At 38.6% G+C, this 23173-nt stretch overlaps 1 protein-coding gene across 3 annotated transcripts; it reads right to left on the bottom strand.

Moving 5' to 3' along the window:
- Positions 1-790: 790 nt before the first annotated feature.
- Positions 791-22813, bottom strand: camsap1a (calmodulin regulated spectrin-associated protein 1a). 3 transcript variants are annotated; one of them, XM_028463164.1, is made up of 19 exons: positions 22458-22813; positions 21960-22143; positions 15664-15926; positions 14506-14667; positions 14341-14421; positions 12072-12104; positions 11182-11323; positions 10911-11050; positions 10676-10772; positions 9057-9183; positions 8728-8813; positions 7658-7742; positions 5359-7561; positions 4456-4592; positions 4188-4384; positions 3232-3319; positions 3012-3133; positions 1826-1944; positions 791-1692 (listed from the first exon to the last, which is right to left on the bottom strand). In XM_028463164.1, the coding sequence occupies exons 2-19, from the start codon at positions 22141-22143 to the stop codon at positions 1402-1404; spliced, it is 4557 nt and encodes a 1518-aa protein (XP_028318965.1). In that variant the 5' UTR covers positions 22458-22813; the 3' UTR covers positions 791-1401. The 3 variants fall into 3 exon arrangements, with proteins under 3 accessions (XP_028318965.1, XP_028318967.1, XP_028318966.1); XM_028463165.1 differs by having other exon boundaries at positions 1402-1692; positions 22469-22813; XM_028463166.1 differs by lacking the exon at positions 12072-12104.
- Positions 22814-23173: the final 360 nt, after the last annotated feature.

Below are 23173 nucleotides of genomic sequence, written 5' to 3'. Positions count from 1 at the left end.
CATCCATTTTTTTTATTATTAAATCTCAACCAAATAAAGAAACGTAACTCAAAAATAGGACTTGTAACGTATTCAAACGACTGTAACAGAATAAGTCTTGCGACAGTGCTCTTCAATAAACATAACTCATAAGTACAAAAAATACTTCTTCAAATCGTACAAAATGCAGCAAAGGAAATATCAAGTATTGTGCAGTTTGTTGTTTATACTGAATGTTGTCCGTTGTTCAAACCGAGCGCCAGAAGCCGCAGTAAATGTGTAAATATCAGCAAACGACTTGTTGGCAAAGCTCAGTCAAAGATTTCACCTGCTAGTTTATCTAGCCACAATACTGAAGAGGATTAGGGACAATTTCGATGTCAAATCAAGAATGACGTTGAAAATTAAAGTTGAAATGTTGAGAATAAAGTCGAAATTTTGAGATTAAAGTCGAAATGTTTATTCTCGACAACTTTATGTTGAGAATAAAGTCGAAATGTCAAGATTAAAGTGGAAATTGTGAGAATACAGTTGAAATATAATATTGATATTAAAGTTCAAATGTTGAAATTAAAGTCGAAATGTCGAGATTAAACTTGAAATGTAATATAGAGATTAAAATATAAATGTCAAGATTAAAATTGGAATTTCAAGAATAAAGTTGAAATATAATTTGAGAATAAAGTTGAATTTTCGAGAATAAAGTTGAAATTTCTAAAATGAAGTCAAAATACAATATTGTGAAAAAAGTCGGACGTTTGCTACTAAAGTCAAATCTACGGAAGCTGACAAGGGCCATTTTTTTTGTTTATTTTCAAAATTTCTACTTTAATGTCGACATTTTGACTTTATTCTTCATTTGCCCAAAATAATTTTCTCCATCAAAATTGGCCCTAATCCTCTTCCGTGCCAGAAAAATGAACCACAACAATGTTTAAATGTCACACTGAGCTTGTGCAACGCTGCTTCTAATGCGCCTCATGTGAGGTTAAGTCACTAATCCAATTTCCTTTAATGTTGAAATCTTATTAGAATTCCAGCAAAGCAGCAGCACACATTTCCCAAACAGAAAATAAAAGTGATAAAGCAGGAGAGTCAAACATTCAGAGGCAGCTCAGCTCTCCTCATTCCAAACGCACGTAAAAACGTCAAAGCAGAAGTCATCTGTGTTTGTGCTGTGGGGATTCATCACATTAGCCCATTACTTTATTTCTGACTTGACTGCAAAAGCCGGTCAAGGCTTCCATTAAGGTCCAACGATTCCTTTTTCTACTGCTACGTAAGACTTCTCCAGTAAGACATGTACACAAAAAAAAAACGACAGAGTCACATGCAGAGCACATTTTCTGCTACAAACACCGGTAATGACGTCACCATTGGGTCCTGCCCAACAGGCGTCCATCAGTCACTTCCTGTTCCTTCTCATTTCCTTCGAGCGCTGCCCGGCCTCTTCACATGCCACAGGTGGTTGTGGATGGTCAGCGCGTCCACGCTGACCGACACGCTCTTGGCGGGGATGACGGTGAACTGTTTGCGGTCTGAGTTGTATTTGTAGAGCTTGTCGATCATCTTGTGGCCGATGGCGCGCGGCCCCGTGCCGCTGAACTTGACGATGTCGTTGGTGTCCGGTGAGTAGGAGTAGATGGCACGAAACTGACACCCGCCATCGCGAAAGAGGATAATCAGGTGGTTGGACTCACACCTGTCAAGCTCCTAGGAAACAGAAGCAAAACATCACGATAAACACGTAAATGATACAAACAAAACAAGCTGGGAACTGGAGGGGGGGGACAACACTGCTTCTACATCTACACAATAAATAGTAAACATTGACTGTTTATCAGACCTCAAGGACGACATTCTTCTGGACTTCGTTGACCTTTCCCGCCAGGCAGCAGTGAGCAATGGCATTGATGATGATTGGCTTGTTGGACTTGGAGCTCGGTTCCTTGAAAAGTTTAGGACCTGCAACAAGCAAAATGTGTCCTCAAACAAAGAACGGAATTCCATAATTAATCAGAAAGGAGGTTTATACTGTATATCAATTTTAAACATAAAACCTCCTGCATGTTTTTTTTTTAAATATTGGTTTACCCTAAAGTAGTGTTTTTCCACCTTGGGGTCGTGACCCCATGTGCGGTCGCCTGGAATTTAAATAGGGTTGCCTGAAATTTCTAGTAATTGATAAAAAAAAAAGATTACCACTTAAAAATCTCAATTATTAAATTCTTATTAAATTAATATATTTGCATCTATTAGTCTATGAATCTATATATATTCTTATCTATTCATTTATATACTAAATTCTTATATAAATTATTTGAGCACTACAAGATAACTATTGTTGTAACTAGCTCAATATAAAAGTTGAATTGAATTAAATCATTATTAAATATTTTTTTATACTTAAAACAAGACACAATTTCAAACTACTGTATTCTATACTTTCACGTTCTCAAATATAAATCTAGTTCAAATAAAATGCAGTATAATTTGTCACTAATCTTAGCTACTCCATATCTTTAACACAGCATAACAAACATGATAAAAAAAATTAATTCTAGAAAAAAAAACCATGTTTTTGGGGTCACCAGATATTTGTGGTATCGAAATGGGGTCACGATCTAAAAAAATTGATTTTTCTTGGAGTACACATCAATATTATTTAATCGTCTAATTAATTTTGTTATAATAATCTGCTTTTTCACCTGACTAAAAGTAGACTATGGCTAAATGCAAACAAAAGCAGGATGAATTAAAGTTGTTGTAGTTAAGAATGTCCGAACAAACATAATTTTAACAGTTAAAATAAGATTAAAACAAACACTAAACATGTAAAATTAAAACTACTTTGCTTAATATATCCAAATTGGTCCACATTTCAATGAGATAAATATTAGAAATTGCGCTATTATTAAAATGAATGAGGTCAGAAAAATAAATTAAACAAAAATTCACATTAATGCAAAAAAAAAAAAACAACTCAATATTTAAAAAAACCAATGTCTGAAAATCCAACCTTGTCTGCTCACCGTTATATTCTATTGAGGTGATGGATGACGCGATGGAGCCGCTCTCCCAGTCCCTCTCCATGTTCCTGCTGGACGTTCTGCTCAGGACGGGGAATGACTCCATGGAGCACACGGATCCAGCCCTACAAGATGCATTTAAAACCACCACCAATGTCAGCACACACCAGGAAGTGACTGTCTGGTCTGTATGTATATATATATATATATCCAGGGATGTCACCTGTTTGACTCCGCCCCCTCAGAAATGACGCTGTCGGACTCCATCACTAAAGACAGCGTCGAACCTCGATGACTGAAGCTCAAATCAGCTGAAAATGAAGGCAGAGGATATTTGAAATGATGAATGAATTCAGCAGTGATCTAAAATCAAAAGGTCATTCAAAAGAAAAAGAGAAAAAAATTTCTTCCAATTTTTGCAAGCATTGTTTTATCTATACATTTCTTATAGATTACAATGCAAAACATATTTAAAGCACTATACAACTCATGAAAAATATTAATAATTCCAGCAAGTTCATTTTGTCTTCTTTTTGAATAGGTTTAATTTATTCAGACACATTTTTCAGGAAATTGACTTTGATCTCACATGTCAGGACTGTCAGGAGATCAAAGCTTAACATATAATTTAAAAAGATGGCAAAATTAACTTGCTGGAGATAAAACGCAGAAATCAAAAACACATCAAAGCGATCAGCAGATGCCTCTGAAGATGACTAGCAGTTGACAGTCAAAACATTTCAGGAGATCAAAGTAAATTTCCTAAAGAAATTGTCTGAATAAATGAAACCTTAACATATAACGTCAGCAAGTTCATTTTGTCTTATTTTCGAATAATATGTTAAGGTTTCATTTATTTCGACAAATTTTTCAGGAAATTCACTTTGATCTCACGTTAGGACTCAGGAGATCAAAGTCAATTTCCTGAAAAATGTCAGAATAAATTAAACCTTAACATATCATGAAAAATATTGTTTAGTATCTTTACTACGTAAAGGTAACCAATATTGTTACAATATAGGATGGTGACATGCTAACATCTGTTGGCGTGTCATCACAGTTTAGAAAACGTTGAATAGAAACTGTATTATGCTACCTACTACCACCTACTGACATGGAGGCCGAGCTCACTGATTAGCCAGTTAATAAAAACGTGGGTCTAAAAGTATGTGTTCTTACGAGTGGTGCATCCTTTGGATTCCTCGCGGTGCAGGGAGTTTGGTCTGTGTCTTCTAAGTTTAGTTCTGGGGCGAGGCTTGACCTGGCCTTGCTCCTCCATCAGCGCGTCCTGCTTCCTTTGAAGATATTCCTGTTTTATCAGCTCCCTGCGTGCTTTCTCCTCCTCCTTACGAACACGATCTTCCTCAGCCTTTCGTCTTGATCATAAAGAAAAGGAGACGGAGACTTTACCCAATCGGAAAAAAAAAATGGAATGGAAAAATCTTACCGGGCCTCATCGCGTTTGAGTTCGCTCTCGGCTTCTGTCTGCTGCTTGCGAAGCCTCGCCTCCTCTGCTTTGCGTTGCTGTTTAAGGAGGAAAGCAGCTCTACGTTTGGCCATTTCATCTTCTGCTTTCTCATCGTCCTGGAAAATAAAAGGGTGAAATATGCCAGGCCAGCATTTTAACATGGGAAATATTAAAGTCAAGTAGGATGCATCAATCTATCAGTTGGAAAAGAGAATTAAAAAAGCTGAAAATGAACCTGTAATTTAAGCGTATTCTAATCTTCAACCTTCCCTTCTTCCATGTATCAGAGGTCAAATAATCAACACAGCAAGGGCAGAAGAAAAACAATTACTTCACTGTCTTAATTGCAAATAAAAGGTTTCTAATTAAATATGAAGTGCCACTGACAACACTGTAAGTAGAAGATTGACCAGGACAAGATTTGAAATTAATATCCATTTTTTTCCAACATTCCTCATTAGCGTGTAGTTTTAGCCCGCCTAAGCTAAATCTAAAAGTGCCTAATGAGTTAAGGTTTCATTTATTCAGCCAAACATTTTTCAGGAAATTTACTTGTCTCCTGACATGTTTTGACTACAAACTGTCAGTCTTTCTCAGAGGTATCTACTCATTGCTTTGATGTGACCTTACGAGTTCTTTCATAAGGAAAGCATCAAAGTATCTACTGATTGCTTTGACGTGTCCCCATGAGTTTTTCTGCACGTGGCCAGCCTGAGAGGTTAAAAATGTCCTGAAAAAAGTTTGTCTAAATAAATGAAACCTTAAGTTATTTCAAAAAGGAAGACAAAATTAACTTTCTGGAATTACGATAAGTGCTTAGCTAAAAGTGAGCCATTACGAATTATTGAAACTAAACATCTGATTAGGTTGTGTGAGTTTTACCTTAAAGAAGAAACCCAACACATTCTTCTGCTCGTCTCCTGCGCAGTCTGGAACATCTGTACCACCATCCTCCAGTGACAGGTCCACCTCAATCAGCTGACCTTTGACCCTGATGTGATCATCTGTCCGTGTGACCTCCGTCCCTGAGTTTACGCCTTTGTTTTCCTCGTTGTTGACATCTGTTGATAAAGATGGCAGGACAGCTAGTTGTTCCTGTGTTTTGCCAGAGATATCGTGGATTCTGAAGGTGGGGTTCCTCTGTAGGGATCCCTCAGGGACAAGTTCTCCATCAGTGCCTTCTTTAGCAGCAGATGTGCAGTCCAGGGATGGGACTTTTGATTTAAATGAAGTCATCTTACTGTTTTCTTTGTTCTGTCTTCGCTCGGATGTTTTGCTACGTTGGGCGGAGCTAAGCTTGGGGGGTCGGCGAGCAGGAAGCGAGCTGCTGTCCCCGAAATCGACAAAGTGAACTGCATGAATCTTAGTGTCTGAGGTAGAGGAAGGTGTTGGTGTTGTGTCTGGGGTTGGTGTTGTGTCAGGGGTTGGTGTTGTGTCGGGGGTTGTGCTTTGGCCTGACTGGACTTGAGTTTCTGTAGGCGAAGCCACATTCTGCTTCATCAGAAGGTCTTGCTTTAGGGAGAGTTGCGTCATCTGCTGCTGAATTGAACTGATGGCTTCGTTCAGGAGATCTATGGAGCGACAGTGGTCATTCCGGTCCGGTTCAGCTCCAGATTCCAGGGAAAGAGTCTTCATCCTGTTGTCTACAATCATCTGCCTCCCTTCTTTACTCTTTAAAGCATCCAGACAGGAATCATCTCTGCAATCAGCACTTTTAAGGTCTTTGTAACCCTGGGAGTGTTTAGCAGGTAAAGGAAGCGTATCACTCCGTCCTTCACCTTTTTTGACAATGTTTAAAAAAGCAGCCTTGCCCAGCTTTAGCCTCTGACGCGCCGACAAAGTCTCCAGTTTCTTCTTCTGATACTCTATTGCCCGCCTTTGCTCCTCCAGCCTCATATGGAGTTGCACTATCTCTGAAGGCACAGCTGAAGGACTCATGGTCATGTCGGAGTCCTTTCCAGGCCAGCCTGAACAGGACTCGGCCCTCAGTTGCCATGGTGGACAGTGAGGATTCTCCGAGCCATCCGGTGTCGTCTTTTGGGAGCTGCTGGTGCTCGAGAATCCATCCCGCAGACCGAGTTTGAGAAGTTTTTTCTCTGCGAAGCTTGTCATCTTGACACTGGCACTGCCTGAAGCGCTGCAGTTGCTCGCCCATGAAATGGTGCTGAGGCATGGACTCGAACGACCGCTGTAATCTTCGTTTTCATCCCACACACCGGCTTTTAAGTCCTCCCTCAGTTTAAAGGACTCAATCTCTCCCTCGGTATATTCCATCAGTTCTCCATCTTGATGAAATCTTTCCGTACTCTTCCTCACTGCTTCTTTGGTCAGCGCAATTTGATCGCCCTCCTCTTCGTCTTCTTCGAGGTCGGCGATGTCAGAGTCAGAGTCCTGCCCGTGGTCCGGTCCAGAGGAGAAAGGAACGATGGGATCAGACACTTCTGATAAATGAAGAAAAAAACCCTGGGAATTCATCCCTTTAGAGTGGCAGGTGCTTGTTGCACACTCGGTAGCTTTCATGGTAAGATGTGTTGGGGTACAGGTACCTCTGTTTGACTCAAATGACTTCCTATCTGGGGTGTTTGGAATGTTTCCACCTGCTCTCCAAGATCTACAATGACTCTCACCACTCTCTTCCTGTTTGTTTAAGTTTATGCTCTTCTCCTTTGCAGGCCTTGTGATGGCAGGCATCAAAGGCTCCAGATGGAAGCCTTCAGCTTGACGATCCAGAGCAAAATGCCCCGTGTTAGGACGAGGAGAGGTAAATACTGCATTGTGTACCTCCAGCTCGTCCTGCTCCATGTCACTTGAAATCTGATGGCAAGATAATTCAGACGGATGGATAACAGCAACAAGCTCTTCCTCCTCTATTGTCTTTTCCTCGTCTTCTATGCGCATGTGACTCAACAGGCTTTGACCGCTGAGTCTGTGTTGAGGCAGACCAGATCCCAGCATGTGTTTGGGGGTGATGCTCATTATGCTGGAGGCTAAGCTGTCTTTGCTGATGGAGCGAGCGAGGCTGAGGCTATCCGCGTTATCCTCTGGGGTTAAATGGAGAGCATAGGGGACAGGCTGAGATAAAGGCCTGAATGAGTGAAACACATAGTACACATCTGTTAACCAAACGTGATGAATGATGGATCCATAAATTGCTGGAGCAACAAAATGTTCTGATGCTCACCTCGGCCGCCTTTCTGGCCAGGCCAGTATCGAGCCGTGGTGTTGTCCAGATGCACGTGTGACTGAACAGGATCTATTTCGAACATCTGGACACAAATGAACGTAAAACATTACCTTTGACTGAAATTTTTTATTAAAAAAAATTCAAAAAACTATTTGACATTATTTTATTAAATAAATAAGGTCTTGTACATCAGTGTTTCTCAAATGGGGGTACGCGATGGCACTACAAGGGGTCATTGAGAGAGAGAAATTGGAAAATTAATAAAAAGAATGCATATAAAATATGGGGTTTATTATGTTTATTTTTAGTTAAAAATGATAATCATAATAATGATAATGGAAATTATCTTGATTAGAACTTGAACTAAAAATGCAAGGGTCAGTCTTGGTCCCACACCTGCCAGGAAATGACCGGAAATAATAAAAACTATCAAATCAAATCCACTCAGGAGCCACTCAATACAGTTTCATTTCACGTATTTACAAAATGGGATTCTTTAAAATGTGTGTTATCACTCATTTATTCCATCATTGTGCATTATAGTTTTTGTTCGTAGTATTCTGAGCACAATGTTGTATGGGGGTACAAGGATTCAGAAGTTAAAGAAAGGGAGTACTTAGGCCAAAAAGTATGAGAACCACTGATGCACATAGTAAAAAGTAGTAATTCTCCACAACAACAGAAAACAGCTATGGCAGTGGTTCCCGTCCTTTTTTGGATTGTGATTTTTTTTCTCTAGAATAAGTTTTTGATTTTTATTTTTTTTTGTTATACTGTATTACAAATACAGAGTAGCCAGGATTAGTAAAAAGATTTTTTTTTTACTCCATTTAATTATTATTATTATTATTAGTAGTAGTAGTAACTACATTTATATTTATCAATAGAATACAGTTGTTTAAGGTTGTGTGTTGAATAATTAAAACATTTGAAACATTTATTTTTAATCAGTGATTTTAATCAGTTATTGGGGGTTGGGACCCCACATGAGGTCCCTACCCCCAGGTTGAATAACCCTGATTATACGGTATTCTAAATACTTTCTAATTGGAGTTGCTGCTCTTTACCTGAATTGCTCACGTCAATCCCCTTCTGTTGTCTCTGTCTCAGGGGCAGCAGTGGATGGGATGGACTTTTTGACACAGCTTTTGTGCTTTAAGAGAAAGATAAAGTGGCTGGTTTTAAAAATAAAATCATTGATCCTTCAGCCCTATTGATTGATAAAAACAACAGTTTCTGTAAGTAATCCTAAGATAAAGTAAATATGAATGCATATAAACTTGTTAAAATTATGTAAAAAAGCTCAATAAAGAGAATTATGTTAAAAAAAAGTAGGTATTTTGTGATCTTTATACACATGTGTTGCTCCGAGGAAAGTGAAAAAGCTTCACCATACCTGAGGTCATGAGTCAGCGGAGAAGTTATGACTTCGGCAGAGTTGGATGATGTTAGAAAACTTTGTTTGGTGACATTTGGGACGGCTGAGAGAGATCGAGATGATTTAGGCTGCAGCAGAAGTCTCACTACAAAAATAAAACAGATGATGTTATCCGCAACATCTCATTTGGTGCTAAAATCATTAAACACGTGATGTTAAACTGTCCTTTGTACCAAAAGATGGTATCTCCCTGAGATTTACCAGTTTAGAGTGCACGGGGAGTTGTGTTTCAGATATGGATGTACATTTTTTCATTAGTAGCACATAAACAAGCGAAATGCCTTTTCATGTGAATCTTGTTGGGTTCTTTCTTTCTTATTATGAATTTTGAGATGACTGTTGTATTTTGCGATATAAAAATAAAGTTGAATTGAATAGTAGTGTTCCTTTGAATCAAGGTTTTTTTTGCCTTTTTAACACAAGACACCCTCATCAAAGGTGGTCAGCTACAGGGTGATCAAGCATGACCAGAACTGTTTGCCACTCTCTGTAGCTTGAGGCCACTTCACACTGGGTCTGTGCCCTCCGTTCTTTTTTTTTTTTTTTATCTCTGGGAAGTGTCTGCTCTTTGATCTCTTCCTAAATCTGACCTTGACTCAGGTCAACAGTTATGACCATCCATTACTCCAACCATACATGAGCATATCATGAGCACAATTATAAATGTTAACCTTATGGTGGGTTTGCTATTTAGATTATCCATCAAACCCACAATTCTTTTACTAAGATGAAACGTGATAGGAACGATAATAAACTTAAAGTGCTGTAAATTTACATCGATTTAAAAAACAATATAAGTATCTTAACGCAATATGCCAAATGTAACCACTTAGCGTGACTTTTGTCGGTGTCTAGTACTACTAAATGAGTATACAATAATAAAATCATATCATGCTGATACAACTACTGTCACCAACGTCTTCACATGATCCGTTATAAATAAAGTGGTGTAATCCTACTAAATAACCAACTTATCATTTACATACTGACTTTTGATATTGTTATACTCAAATAATACATAAAACATTCTCGTATACCTACTTACTACGGTCTAGCAATATGCAGTATGCTGTGTTAATGTTAACCTTCACAACATAAATCTAACAATGTACAGTAATCTTTATAAGCTTGTGACAATACACACTTAATGTGGAATGTAGCCATAAGTTTTTACCATGTCTAATGCTGCAATTTGTAAGGTCTATGTTATTGATTGTATGGTTGAAAATGCAATTGTAAGAGGAAAATGTAACTCATAAACAGGTACATGCTCGTGGTTGTGTGTGCCTGGGTATGAAAATGGTATACTTGAACTTTTACGGTAACTTTTTCAATGTAATGAGATGCAGTTGTTGTTGGTTGAGTTCCCAAAGGGAAAACAAATGTAAAATATAGGAGTACTGACAATATGAATTTAGGGGTAGGCACATATAAGCTTTCTTGCTTCAGCCTACTCCTTTTGAGCTTCCATTACTGTGTAATGATGTGAATTTCTGTGAGTAAATGAATGCAAACAGCTCAAATAAACTAAACTACACTAAACTGTTAATATAGTGTCTGAAAAGAGTTATTTTTACCATCTTTGACTTCATGAAGATCCCGCGGCTTAACAAAATCAGGTTTCACTGTTTCAAACCACCAGAAAAGCTCTGCGATGAAGACCATTACATTGTTCTGCAAGACATGATGGGAACAGAGTAAAAACTAAGAATTCAAAAACGATGTCTGAGTTTTACAAAACCAAACTTCCCCAACTATTTAAACATTTTTACTATTATTTATTAAAGTGGGAGGAGAAAGTTTTAGGTGTACTTTTAGGATTGGATCACAGTAAAGCAGGTCCTCAGCTTTCAGATAGAAGCTTTTGTTCAGGTACTCGTTTGAAAACTCCTTCAGTAGCTGAATGTTGTACACACTGTCTCCGATGGAGGGAATTTCCTTCAGACAAATATCTGCACAAAGGAGGACAACACTGGGTAATTACATGAGTCATCGATATAACTATAGTTTCTACAAATTGTGCACTTGAACTGCTAATTTTTTAAATTTTTATTTTGTTAGCAACAGCTCTAAGTTACTGTACCTTCTAGTCTGATCAGTTCTGGGCAGTAGAAGTGAACAACAGCCAGCAAAGCTGTGCCATCAGAAACATCCTTCAACAGGTCATCGAGCAGGGGAAAGTGCTGCAGTGTGCGTCCAGATAGGTGATCTCTGCGATAACGCACCTATGCAACAAGACATGGCTCATGTTTAGCATACAGTGTGTTTGAGTAACAGGTGCACCATTCACACATAAAAATATCCCCACTCCTCATTGGGACCAATAATGTTTCTTATGAGTAAGCCTTATTTAGACCACCTTTAAGTCTAAAATTTATATCTAAGGGTGTTCAGGGTTAGTAAAGATGAGGTGGGTTTGGAGATTTGAGGGTATGGAGAGTAAATAAATCTAGATATGAAAGGGAAGAAAAAGAAGGTTGTTAAAAAGTTGTTACATTACCACTCGAGAGAACTCCACAGGCTCCAAAACACATTGGGTGAGTGCATGCAAAATATCAGGCTGGTGAGGGAGGAAAGAATTGAGTGGAGGGAGTGGTTATTGAGTGGGCCATCATTATGCATTGCTCTGTGGTTAGGATGCAAAATTGTATATCTTTAGAATCGACTTATTATTACCACAGGGAAACATACAGGAAGGGTTAGGGACAGGAGTGACTTTCAGAGGAATGGGTTGAATGCAAAAGTGTCAGACAGTGAAAGCAATTATTTGCTTTGCCACTAAGTGGCGCTGTGCTTCCTTTATTACCCAGCTGCTTTAAAACCACAGAATTTTCCCCTCTAGGTTACTTGTTTTTTGTTTTTGTTTTTTGTGGATGTTGTTGCTAACCTTCATACATTGACATAGACAATTGACGTAGACTGACACTTGGCTGACATACAATCACAAAGGAGACTTCACACTGTTACACTTACAGGAACAAGCTTCCAATACCATTTGGAGGGAGACTAGGATCCAAGACGCAGGAGGGGAAGGAGTTTGAGTGGAAAGGGACATAAACAGGAAGAGGAGCAAACACGTCATAGGTCAAACATATCAGTGAATCTCCTGTTAGAAAGTAGACAGATTGGAGTTTATGTGATGTTGAGAAGCAGCATTGTCTCTTTGCACGTGTCTATAAACAGCTTAAACTTGAGGTATACAGTACCTATGCAGGTTTGAGGAGTTTGGTATTGTGAAGTATTGCAAGGATGTGGAAAAAAATTAGCTACACAAGTGAGCTGAAGTTTGCATGAAAGTAAGCACCAATATTGGTGAATTCCACTGTTAGAGGAATTCATTACCCTATTGTCAGAAATACATTCATATTATCTTTCACTTTCCTTGCAACCCACTGAGCCAATGACCCTTATTTATCAACCTTGGGGGGAAAAAGGGTGAAAAATTTACCTCACATTTGGTCGTACGACAGAACCGTCGTGTGATTCATAACATCATCACAACATAATCCAACCGCTAGAGCGGACATGGGCTCGTCTGTGAACGGTTGCATTTACTGGTTCAATAAACGGGAAGAGATTCGTCATCTTTACGATAAGTGTTGACTCGGCCACTGGGAGTGAGGCCCAAGGCCGAGGCAGGCTGACTTGATAATACTGTATCATGTTTTTCTGCAGTCAGTGCCTTCTCCTCGCCCTTCTCTCTCTTCTCTGTTTCAGGTGTCGTGAAGCTGATGATGGCAGTTGTGGTTCACGACTCAACTAGTCTGGGACATTCTGATGTTCTCTCTCTCTATCCTGTTCTGTATCCCGGTCCTTCTGTCCACTAATCCCAACCAGTCGAGGCAGATGGCTGCTACCTATGAACCTGGTTCTGCTGGAGATTTCTTCCTGTCAAAAGAGAGTTGTTTCTTCCCACTGTCGCTAAATGCTTGTTCATGTGGATCTTGTTGGGTTTTTTCTTTCTTATTATGAAATTTATATTTTGATAAACGTATTGAGATGACTTTGTTATAAATTGCGCTAAACAAATAAAGTTGAATTGAATTGATCCATGTAATTGACCAATCCCAGCGTACAAATGATCAGGTGTTGATAAATGCCGCGGGCTGAATTTGATCCTCATTAACTTGTTATGCCCTCCTGTTTTGGATATATAGGCCCCGCCCACTGAGGTCAAACAAGAATATAAACTTTTCCAAGATGAAAATTGGCATCTTCACATCTGAGATGGAGCAAAACAAAGATGTGCTTTTGAATGTGTTGAAACTGGACTTAAAGGAGCTCTTTTAAACGCTCCTGGAAGAATCAGCTATCGAGCAGGTGACGTCTGCCCCCCTGTGTGCACCGCAAACAACTTCACAACAATAATCCTGGAGACACACATGGAAATATACTGTTTATATCAACCTCAGTTGTATGCACGCTTGAAGCAATAAATATCACAGCAAAATGAATCAATGAAAGCCTTAAAAAAGCCTAAAAATGACTAAATGTTGTCCATTTTATGTGTTTATTATGCCTTCAGCCAATTTCATCTATAATTCATGACATCAGTGATTAAATACTTCAGACCTGATGTTGAAATCTGATCGTAACGTACGCTCACGTCAAAATTGATAAATACCGAAGCTTGTGTGAATATGAACACGTCGTATGCTCAGATCTGAATGTACGAACGGTTGATAAATAAGGGTCAGTCATGGTAACAGCAAAATACGTTAGCTCTATATCTGTTCTATCAATCAAATTCCAAAGATTTAGGGACCATTTCCAAGTATAATCTAAAAAGATGATTTGTGAGTGTATGCTACTTTCCTGTAGAAAATTTCTAAATTGGAGATAAGGGGTGATAATGGATAATGGAACCCAAGAGTTCATCTAATGCAAGTGTGTCAAAGTCATGACCCATCCAATATCCTTTGCTGTTGCCCACTCGTAAAATGTATTGGGGTGTTTTTTTTCTCAAGAACTTTTGAAAAAAACAACAACAAACAAATGGATTCTGTTCACGGAATCAGATTGAAATCCCTTTCATTTCAGAAAGTGACAAAAGGATTAAAATATAAGAAGATAACTACGTGTATATATGTGTTCATTGTGGGGGATGTGCAAGTATATTTTTTATTATTAGCCTGAAGGTCAAAGGACAAAAGCAGAATGGGAACTTCAGACACACACAATACACAAAGATAGATAGAGGTATACAAAAAAGTGACAGTGACTAGTAGAAGTCATCCTCTACCTTCTGGTGGTTTGGAGAGTCGAGTAAGTTCTGCTTCATTTTAGACTCTTTCTCTGTGATCTCCCTCATCTTCATGTTGACCTTCAGCCCCACACAAACAACAGCAGGTAAGCGCAAACAGAAGCGTACGCCAGCTCACCAATCAATGTGCATTTAGTTACATACTTTATTGATCCAGAAGACCATTGCTTCTTCCAGGTCGTAGGGAAGCTCCTTAGAGGCACTGAAGTGTGAGAAGCGCTTGATGCTGGACAAAACCTTCTCTTTACTCATCATCTCCACTGTGTAGGCCATCATTAGGGCATCAATGAGGCGGATGTGTGAGCTCTGGAAGTAAAAGCACATATAGAGGCTGTGTTATCTTTACATATTTTCTCATATTGCAAATTAAAATCAGTCCTTGCTTTTTTTTTAGGTCATTAATAAAAAACAGTACATCTATTACGAAAGAGAAAAATTTCACAAACTGATATTTCTAATCAGTCCAAGCTGGGCTAGCGATCGCTCTCACACTTGTATCTAGGTAATAGCTTAGCAGAGTGCTTTCTAGATAAATGAAAACTGCTGAGCCACTGCATGATTTTGCCTTGTCAATGTTTTAGCAGCAGACACTAAAACCTGCCAAAATGTTACATTAACAACTATTGCAATATTTATTTCAGTACTTTTAGCTTACAATTAGCTTAGGACAATATTAGCTAGCTTCCCAGCAGATTGTAGGTGTGGACTGGCAGAAAATGAGTCCTAATTCACAGGAATGTGAGTATTTTGTTACACTTTGGCATTTTGTATAGTGAGAACAATGTAGTAAAAAGAAAGAAAAAATTGCTACAAAACAAAGCACATGCTAACCATAGGTCTAATAGGCCTTTGAGGTCTTCGAGTCTGGCTGAAAAGGATGACATTTGGTTCACCTTTTTTGGAGTTCAGTTGCTTTATTGCCAACAAAATTCACATTAGCACACATTTAGAGCATTCAGTTAACAATGACATGAAGAAGCAGCTCACATTGGGCTCACATTAGCTGCAAAGAAGCATCATTTTTCGTAGCATGACAGCTAACTCACTATACCAAATGGGTGAGTTCGTTACATTTGATATGTTGGGGAGTTAAAAACTTGGTTGATGGAAAAAAGAAAATTGTGACTTCTTTGAAATTGTAATTGTTGCTGTGTAAAAACTTGATGCCTATAATCTGACAAAAAATAAATGAATTTAAAGTTTAAAGTGATAACCCACCGTCTCATCTCCCTAGTGTGTGTCAATAACCCAGAAGGAACTACCATGAGTTCCAAAAAATGTAATCAATAAAAAGTCTGGTACCATTTTGATGGGATTCGAGCTTAGATCCCGCTCAGACACAGGCGTGTTGTCAGTCTCCAGGACGTAGATGCCTTTTTTGGACAAGGCCCTAATGACAGACTGGTGATTTTGAAGAGCCACAGCTTGCTCAGCGGGAAGGATGAGTCCACACACCCGACAGTAGAGGTCTCCAGACTGCAGCAGATGAATGATGGGGGGCTTGATGTGTTCCTGCTCATATTGGTCAGTATAAAAGGGGTCTCTCAGGTCAGCAGGAATGTGATCTAGAAACAACAATATCAACAAGGACACATGAGCGTCTCCCGAGCTGTTGATTTCTCTGTTATCATCCCAGCAAGGACTGCTTAGACATGCGTGTTCACCATTGCCTCAACGTGTTATGTAAGATCAAAACCCGGACCAGACCAAAAAACGTATTAGATAGTCTAAGAAGAAAACAACAGGTGAAGGGAACGCAGAAGACTAATAGGTGCTGATTAGTGGCCCTAAGGCTTTAAGCCAATGAGCTGACAGGATTTAGAGGTGATCCTGGTGATGTCCCCGCCCCCTCTGTGTCCTACACATGAAGGAGAGCACGAGGAATCTATTTTAATACACATTGCCCACGTTGATCCCAAGTTAAAGCCTGCAGCACACACACAATTCAGATTCAAGAAAAAAACCAAGCATGGTCAACACTGTTTTGGAACAAAATACCAAGAGACCATTAAACAGAGTCAGAAAAAGTGGAGACAAGATGTTACACTATAAGGCTGATGGTTAATAATAAAAATTAATGTGCAAATATCCCTAAAAAAAGCAATGAATAGGAAGGGAGAGAATTATTCATTTATTACAGCAGAACCCATAGTGAAAGGTATTCTACTGTTACTATAACCATAGTAAGTTGTTTACAATTGCCTTCATATGTGTCAAACTCAAGGCCCGGGGCCAAATCCGGCCCTTTAGAGCTTCCAATTCGGCCCGCTGGAGACATTAAAAATGACAGCGATAACATGAAATATTGTACGAATGCCCAAATAATCCAGTTGTAGATATCTTTAATGCACCAATTTATATGTTTAAATTGCAAATTGTGAAAAGAACTCTCAATTGTTCCACAAATCTTGCAATTTCCGACAAACAATTCCACAAAATTCCTCTAAATTAAACAATAAATGGTGACAAAAGCAAAAAAAATTTAAAGTGAAGATCCGACAGGGACTGATGATAAAAACTAGGGCACAATTGATGTTAAAATTGATCTTTTTCCCTCACTTAAGAAGAAACTGGTCCATATTTGGCCCCTGAACTAAAATGAGTTTGACATCCCTGATATAGTGCTTCTAAAGCTTTAAATTAAACTAAGCTAACTAAGTTAAGCTATTTGCTAATATTTGCACTGTGAAACAACAACACTGACCCTTTAAGTAGACTTTTGACCTTGTGGCTATCAAGAATAACAACAAAGCACAAATAAACAACCACACACAGAGAGAGGGAGAGTCTACAAAACCAATATCCTACTGTAAGGTTTTTCTCGACCTCCTTCTCGATCATTTCCAAAGGCAGACAGGTGTAGTATAATTTCTCAGTTAGTCACTAGAAAAGTTTTAGCTGTCTATGTGTCTATCTCTATCTATGTCTCTGTGTCTGCATCTATCTGTTCAAAAGCCAAAAAAAACCAGCACAGTTATCATCTGGCTATGCTGTCCTTCTAGCACCATACACAGGATAGGCTAGTACAAATGTGATCTAGCCATATATCACAGGGCAGTCTAGTGACATTGAGGCCATGTAAAAACAGTGCACAGTTATGTGAGTTAGGGCTGGGCGATAAGGACCAAAATTATTATCTCATTTTTTTGTCAATTCAGGGTAAAATTACTGATATGAAAAGTGCATAATATGTGCCACTTTTGGCTTTTTCTCCTATAAGGGACAGCATGTGTAAGTGAGTTCTGTAGTGTAGCTTGTTAAGTGGTAGATCTGAGTTAGGACACAATCAGCAATCCAACTAACTGTGCTTTTAATGCTGTTCTGAAAAGCAGAGAAAGCAGCAAAAACAAGTATTTAAATACAAAATAAGCTTTAACAATATATATTGCAATATAGGCGATAATGTAATTTTTTGTATCGCCAAAATGGAAAACTCGATATATCTTGGATCTCGGGGTCAGGGTCTACCAGAAACAAACATTGAAAAGTACAGAAATAAATGAACTATCTTTCACCACTGGTCACACTTGTACACGATGTTAGCTGTAACTTCTAACAGTGTGTATTGCGTCACACATATCACAGTTTGACGAGTCACTTCTCTTGACCTCAACTGTCCCAGAATGGCTCTATGATCTTTCCCTGTTGCTGTGGAGATAGTGATGGAGAATGCCAGCATGGCCGGCGGTGGGGGCTGGGTTTCTGTCCCATTGCTCTGCTCGCGCGATTGTTTTAGAGTTCATGAAACCAAGAAGTGTGTGTTTGAATGTGTGTCAGGGATCTTTATCATCACCCTGTTTCATGTGGCATTCACATGTTTATGTTTGTCTGGTTTGGAGCCTTTTAAAAGCTACAAGGTTAATTTGAGCAGCAGACATTTTGCTGACTGTGCAGACAGAGCTGGCAGACAGTACAGGAGGCCTAAATGGGACTCTGCAAGTACTGGGACTCCGTTTTTTGTGACAAGTAGGCGACAGTCCTTTAGGACAATATTGTCTTTAGGTCATTTGATGGATAATATCATCTGAATGTTCAGTGAAATGGAAAAAAAACATCCAAAACAAAATGTCTATATTTGTATCCATCACATACTTAAATCTACTTTCAAACAAGTCCATATTAAGCAGTGTCAGTTTCCAATTTGAAACCAATGTATTTTGTATGTCATTTCTCTTCTGATTGTGTTCATTTTCGCTGTCAGACACACAACTCTGGAACAAAGGCTTGAACCGTCTGGTTGTGTCCCATTAAACATTGTGACTGGTTGTTTCACACCAGCACACAAGCACAACAACAGTGCTTGTGCTTTGGAGTGTTTGTTGGATTGAGCTCTAATCTAATGAGGCTGTTAGGACTCCTCAGTCCTCCACTCTGACCGTGATGATCCACAGGGGTGACATAAGTCCATTAGTGGGACTATTCCCTGTTAGTCCTTTAGACAGACATCATTGCAAACCCATAAAGCTTGTTTCAACATTTAGGTATTCTGCACTTTGTTAGGAACTCCTGTGTATCAACTAAAGCGTCCCATTTTAAAGCATCTTTAAATGGGCTTTAAATAGGATCCGCACTGATGGAAAAGAGAGTTGTTAGGATCTAAGCCAAGAATATACATTCTCAGGTTTTCGCTGCACAGGAATTAATTGAAAGATTTAAAATTTTGAGAGACAATCATCTCGACAAAATTTGAACAGAAAATAGATGTTACGCCAGAGATGAGCAACTTTTACCACAGTGGGGGCCACATGATCAACATTGATGTCATAGTTTAGAATGAGGACCAATCTGAGCCTCAATACAGAAAACAAAAGGTTTTTGTTTTTTCCTCATTTTTTGTTGTTTTGTGTATTTTGGCTGTTATTTTGTGTGTTTCTCTCATTATTTGTTGTTGTTTTGTGAGGTTTTCCGCCGTTTTTGTTTATTTTGTTGTTGTTTGATGAATTATTGTTGTTTTTTGTGTTTTTAGAGTCATTTTGCGCATGTTTGTTGTTTTGTATATTTTTCATACATTAATTTGTAGTCATCATGTCTGTTTCTGCTGTTTTTTGTATTTCTTTTTGTCATTTTGTGTGTTTTTGGTGTAATCTTGCTCATTAACTTTGGGGGACGCACAAAATTAGACCGAGGGCCGCATGGGGCCCCCGGCCCGACTGTTGCCTATGTCTGCATTACGCCATGGAAGGATCTGGATCAACATACTCATTCTGGATCAGTTTGAACAATTGAAAAATCCCTATCACTCCTAATTGGCGAAAATTCCAAAATTCAATTCTTGGTTGGTAATTGACCGATCTTTATGAAATTTGCCTCGGTTATGTTGGGTTGGTTCCTCAATTACCCCACAGAGTTTCATCTGCATCGGATTCAGAATGTGCATTTCATTGCGATTTTTCTAAAAAAATATATGGTGGTGCCCATACATTTGGACGTACTGTATCATTTTTAATGGGGATAGAAATTTGTTACAAACCTTTAAAGTGTGAATGATCAAGGAACCATGATGTGGATCATTGATTTAGGTCAATATCTGGCGATAACTGAAGATATTTGGCACTTGGCGGAGGTTTTTACATAGAAATGAGCATTTAGCTATAATTCTTACAATATTTGATGGACTAACTTTAGAAAAGTCAATCAGACAGACAGCAATTTAACCCTCATGCTGATAAAAACAGATCATTTTTCGATGCTAAATGGAAGCTACTACACTTCTCAATGCTTTCCTGTCAGAAACAAACACAGGGAAACATAAATGAGCTACACTCCTGACCTCTTGCTTACGTTGTTCAGCAACTGACACCGAAACCCACATTTCAACAGTCATCCTAGACTTTTACTCGCAGCCTGCCGATGTAGAGCAATCATTTTAATGTTTAAGCAGACCTTATCTGTGCTGACGTGGCTGGTCAACTGTGTCTAAAACACTGATCACGAGATGTCAGTCTAAGTCTCTGCTCACAAGCATTAAACTTTAACGCACTGCCATTTCTGCGAAAAGCTTTCTGTAAGTGATTTTACATTAAACTGCAAGTGTGATCACTGCTTTATACAATTTTGTGGGGATTTATTTTGTTTGAGTCATTTTGCGTGTGTGGAATAATCTAACTGATGACGAGATCAATGATTCTGGTCATTGATATTTCATGCATTTGCACAAAAATACAAGTAAAAACAAACATACATACATGTCACAGTGCTGCATTATTACATCTGCCAAGGAGATAATGTTTCCACTGGTGTTTATTTGTTTGTCTGTTAGCAGGATTTTGTCTAAAATACTTAGCAGATTAAATTTCAACCACAGATACACAGATTAGGCCATGGAAGAATCCATTACATTTTGAAGGGGATCCGGATCAATATACAGATTCTGGATCAGTTTAAAAAAATCTAAATAATAGCGAAATTTCTAAATTTGTCTCTCAGTTCATAATTGACCAATCTTTATATTGATTCATCAATTACCACACAGAGTTTCATCCGAATCAGCTCCATGTTGCGCATTTTATTGCGATTCTATACAAAAAATGGGGGTGCCCATAGATTTCCACGTACTTTATCAATATTAATGGGGATAGAAATGTCTTTGAAGCCTTTAAATCAGAGGTGTCAAACTCATTTTAGCTCAAGGGCCAAATACGAACCATTTCAAACACAAGTGGGCCAGAGGTTTCAGGCAGGAAATTGAACAATTTCATTATTAATGTGCCCAAGTTTGCACTTTCAGTTATTAGCAAGATATATAGTATGGAGGCCATCAACATTGATTTTTTTGACCAATTTTTATTTAATTTGGCGAGATTATGTGGAATAATTTGAGAAAAATCCTTTCAACAACAATTTACAACTGATTTAAATAACACTTTACTTGAAGTTTTATACATCAAGGCTGACATTATGCTGTCATTAATATGACATGACACCTGTCATTAGCATGGATAAGGTGTCATGAATGTTGTCATTAAGTGTTGTTGTTACACTAACCCTGAATCCTAACCCTCTAACCCCACTGGATCTCGCCACCTAACCCAAAAAATGCCAACATAGCTCCAAAGGTGTCATAATTTAGTGAAAGGTGTCATAATTTAGAGAATTACATTTAATGACACCTTGTTCATGCTAATGACAGATAATGACAGCGTAATGTCAGCCTTATGTATAAAACTTCAAGTAAAGCATTACCCTGAATTATTTGGTAATTAAACAATAATTTTTGTTTCCTCATTTTCACTTTCTCCTGCAGACCAAAACAGATGCTCTGAAGGGCCGTATTTGGCCCCCGGGCCTTGAGTTTGACACAGGTGCTTTAAAGTGTTAATGAGTCATGGTAAGATGATCTGGATCACTGATCCAATATCTGGTAAAGAGGATATTTGGTGGTATTGAAGATTAGTATTGAATAGGTCCATTTCTTGCAAGAATGATATTGTTCAGTGTTTGAGATACATTGAGTTTATTGTGGTTCTTAAAAAACAAACAAACTGGGGTGGGAGTCAGTAATTCACAACTCTAAACTGATGGATGGATGAATAGTCTACTACACAACTATAAACATGCATCAGAGTCTATCAGGTCCTAGTGGTGCTAACCAGCCTTACCTATACCAAAGGCTTTGGCAAACAGCCAGCGGAGATTTGCTTCTATTTTGGCTCTTGCAGAGTCGTAGAGAAGCTGTGGTACAATCTGAGCCTCCATGTTTCCTCCTCCACCACTACCTTCATCATCTTCCACTGCTCTCCGCCTGCTGCTGATGCCCTTTCCAGCACTCTCCTCCAAATCCATCTGGTTTATTGTGAAGAACACAGAGACATATTAGGAGGAGGCATTACATCATTGAGTTTAATAAGCATGAAGGATGATGGGCTAGGGGCAATAACTGGCTGCTGTGGTTCAAATAATAGAAGAAAAACCCACATTCTTAGTAATATGACCCACAAGGACTATAGGTACACTTAAAGGTGCATATTATCAGATAAAATGCAATGAGTAACACAATAACTGAACAATAACACATAGATGTAATTGGTTTAATTAGGATGTGCACCCAGCAGCCTTTATTATGGATGAGCCCACACTAGACAAAGACAAAGACTTACCTCTCACTCACATTTGGATCCAGTGCACAGCTTTGTAGATGGATGTGTTGTTACAGCTGCGACATGCTGGCCTGTCTTCAGCTGACGGTGTATGACAGACTCCTCCCTGCTCAGATACACCGATCCCCGGCCTCTCAGGATAAAGCAGAGGGCGGATGATGGTTCTTAATCCAATATAACAAGCACCTGACTGACTGGCCGCCGTCCCGTTGCTTTGCTTGGGAGGAAAATGGTTGTATCCAAGTAGCGGTGGTATGGTGGTTTTACATGATGGCTGTTATCGCTGAATAACGGTTCGTGTCTCGGTCTAACAGTGACCGAGCAGCAGCCCTGTTTGTAGGAAGGAGGGAGGCTGTCTCTATGGGGACGGAGCAGCCGATAGGAGAGAAAGGAAAGGGCTGTAGTACAAGGTTTAATCTGCAGGGGGCAGCAATGCTCTGGTCTACAATTATAATGTAGTATTTCTGTGTGTTATGTCAGATTTTATGCCAAGATACGTTTGATAAGGACGTATCTATGGTGGTAGATTTGAGTCTTTCTTATTCAATTAAAAAAAAAAAACAAAAAAAAAAAAAAAAACCGTTTTCAATAAAACAAAACAAAAAAAAAAAGCTTTTCAATAATAATAATTAAAAAAAATAAATAAATTTTTTTCAATACATTTATTACATTTTTAGTAAAAAAAATAAATAAAATAAAATAGTTTTAATCAAAGA

The sequence above is a fragment of the Gouania willdenowi genome, chromosome 12 (genome assembly GCF_900634775.1).
Source record: "Gouania willdenowi chromosome 12, fGouWil2.1, whole genome shotgun sequence".
Classification (NCBI taxonomy): Eukaryota; Metazoa; Chordata; class Actinopteri; order Blenniiformes; family Gobiesocidae; genus Gouania; species Gouania willdenowi.
This window is presented reverse-complemented; position numbering and strand designations above follow the sequence as displayed.

What these genes read in the sequence shown, in the direction of transcription:
- camsap1a (XM_028463164.1), bottom strand. Translation starts at nt 22,143, where the DNA reads ATGGATTTGGAGGAGAGTGCTGGAAAGGGCATCAGCAGCAGGCGGAGA. An exon ending in ACTCTCCAAACCACCAGAAG is followed by an intron (nt 12,105 to 14,340) that starts GTAGAGGATGAC and finishes CTTGGATCCTAG; the next exon opens with TCTCCCTCCAAATGGTATTG. An exon ending in GATTGACGTGAGCAATTCAG is followed by an intron (nt 7,743 to 8,727) that starts GTAAAGAGCAGC and finishes ATTTGTGTCCAG; the next exon opens with ATGTTCGAAATAGATCCTGT.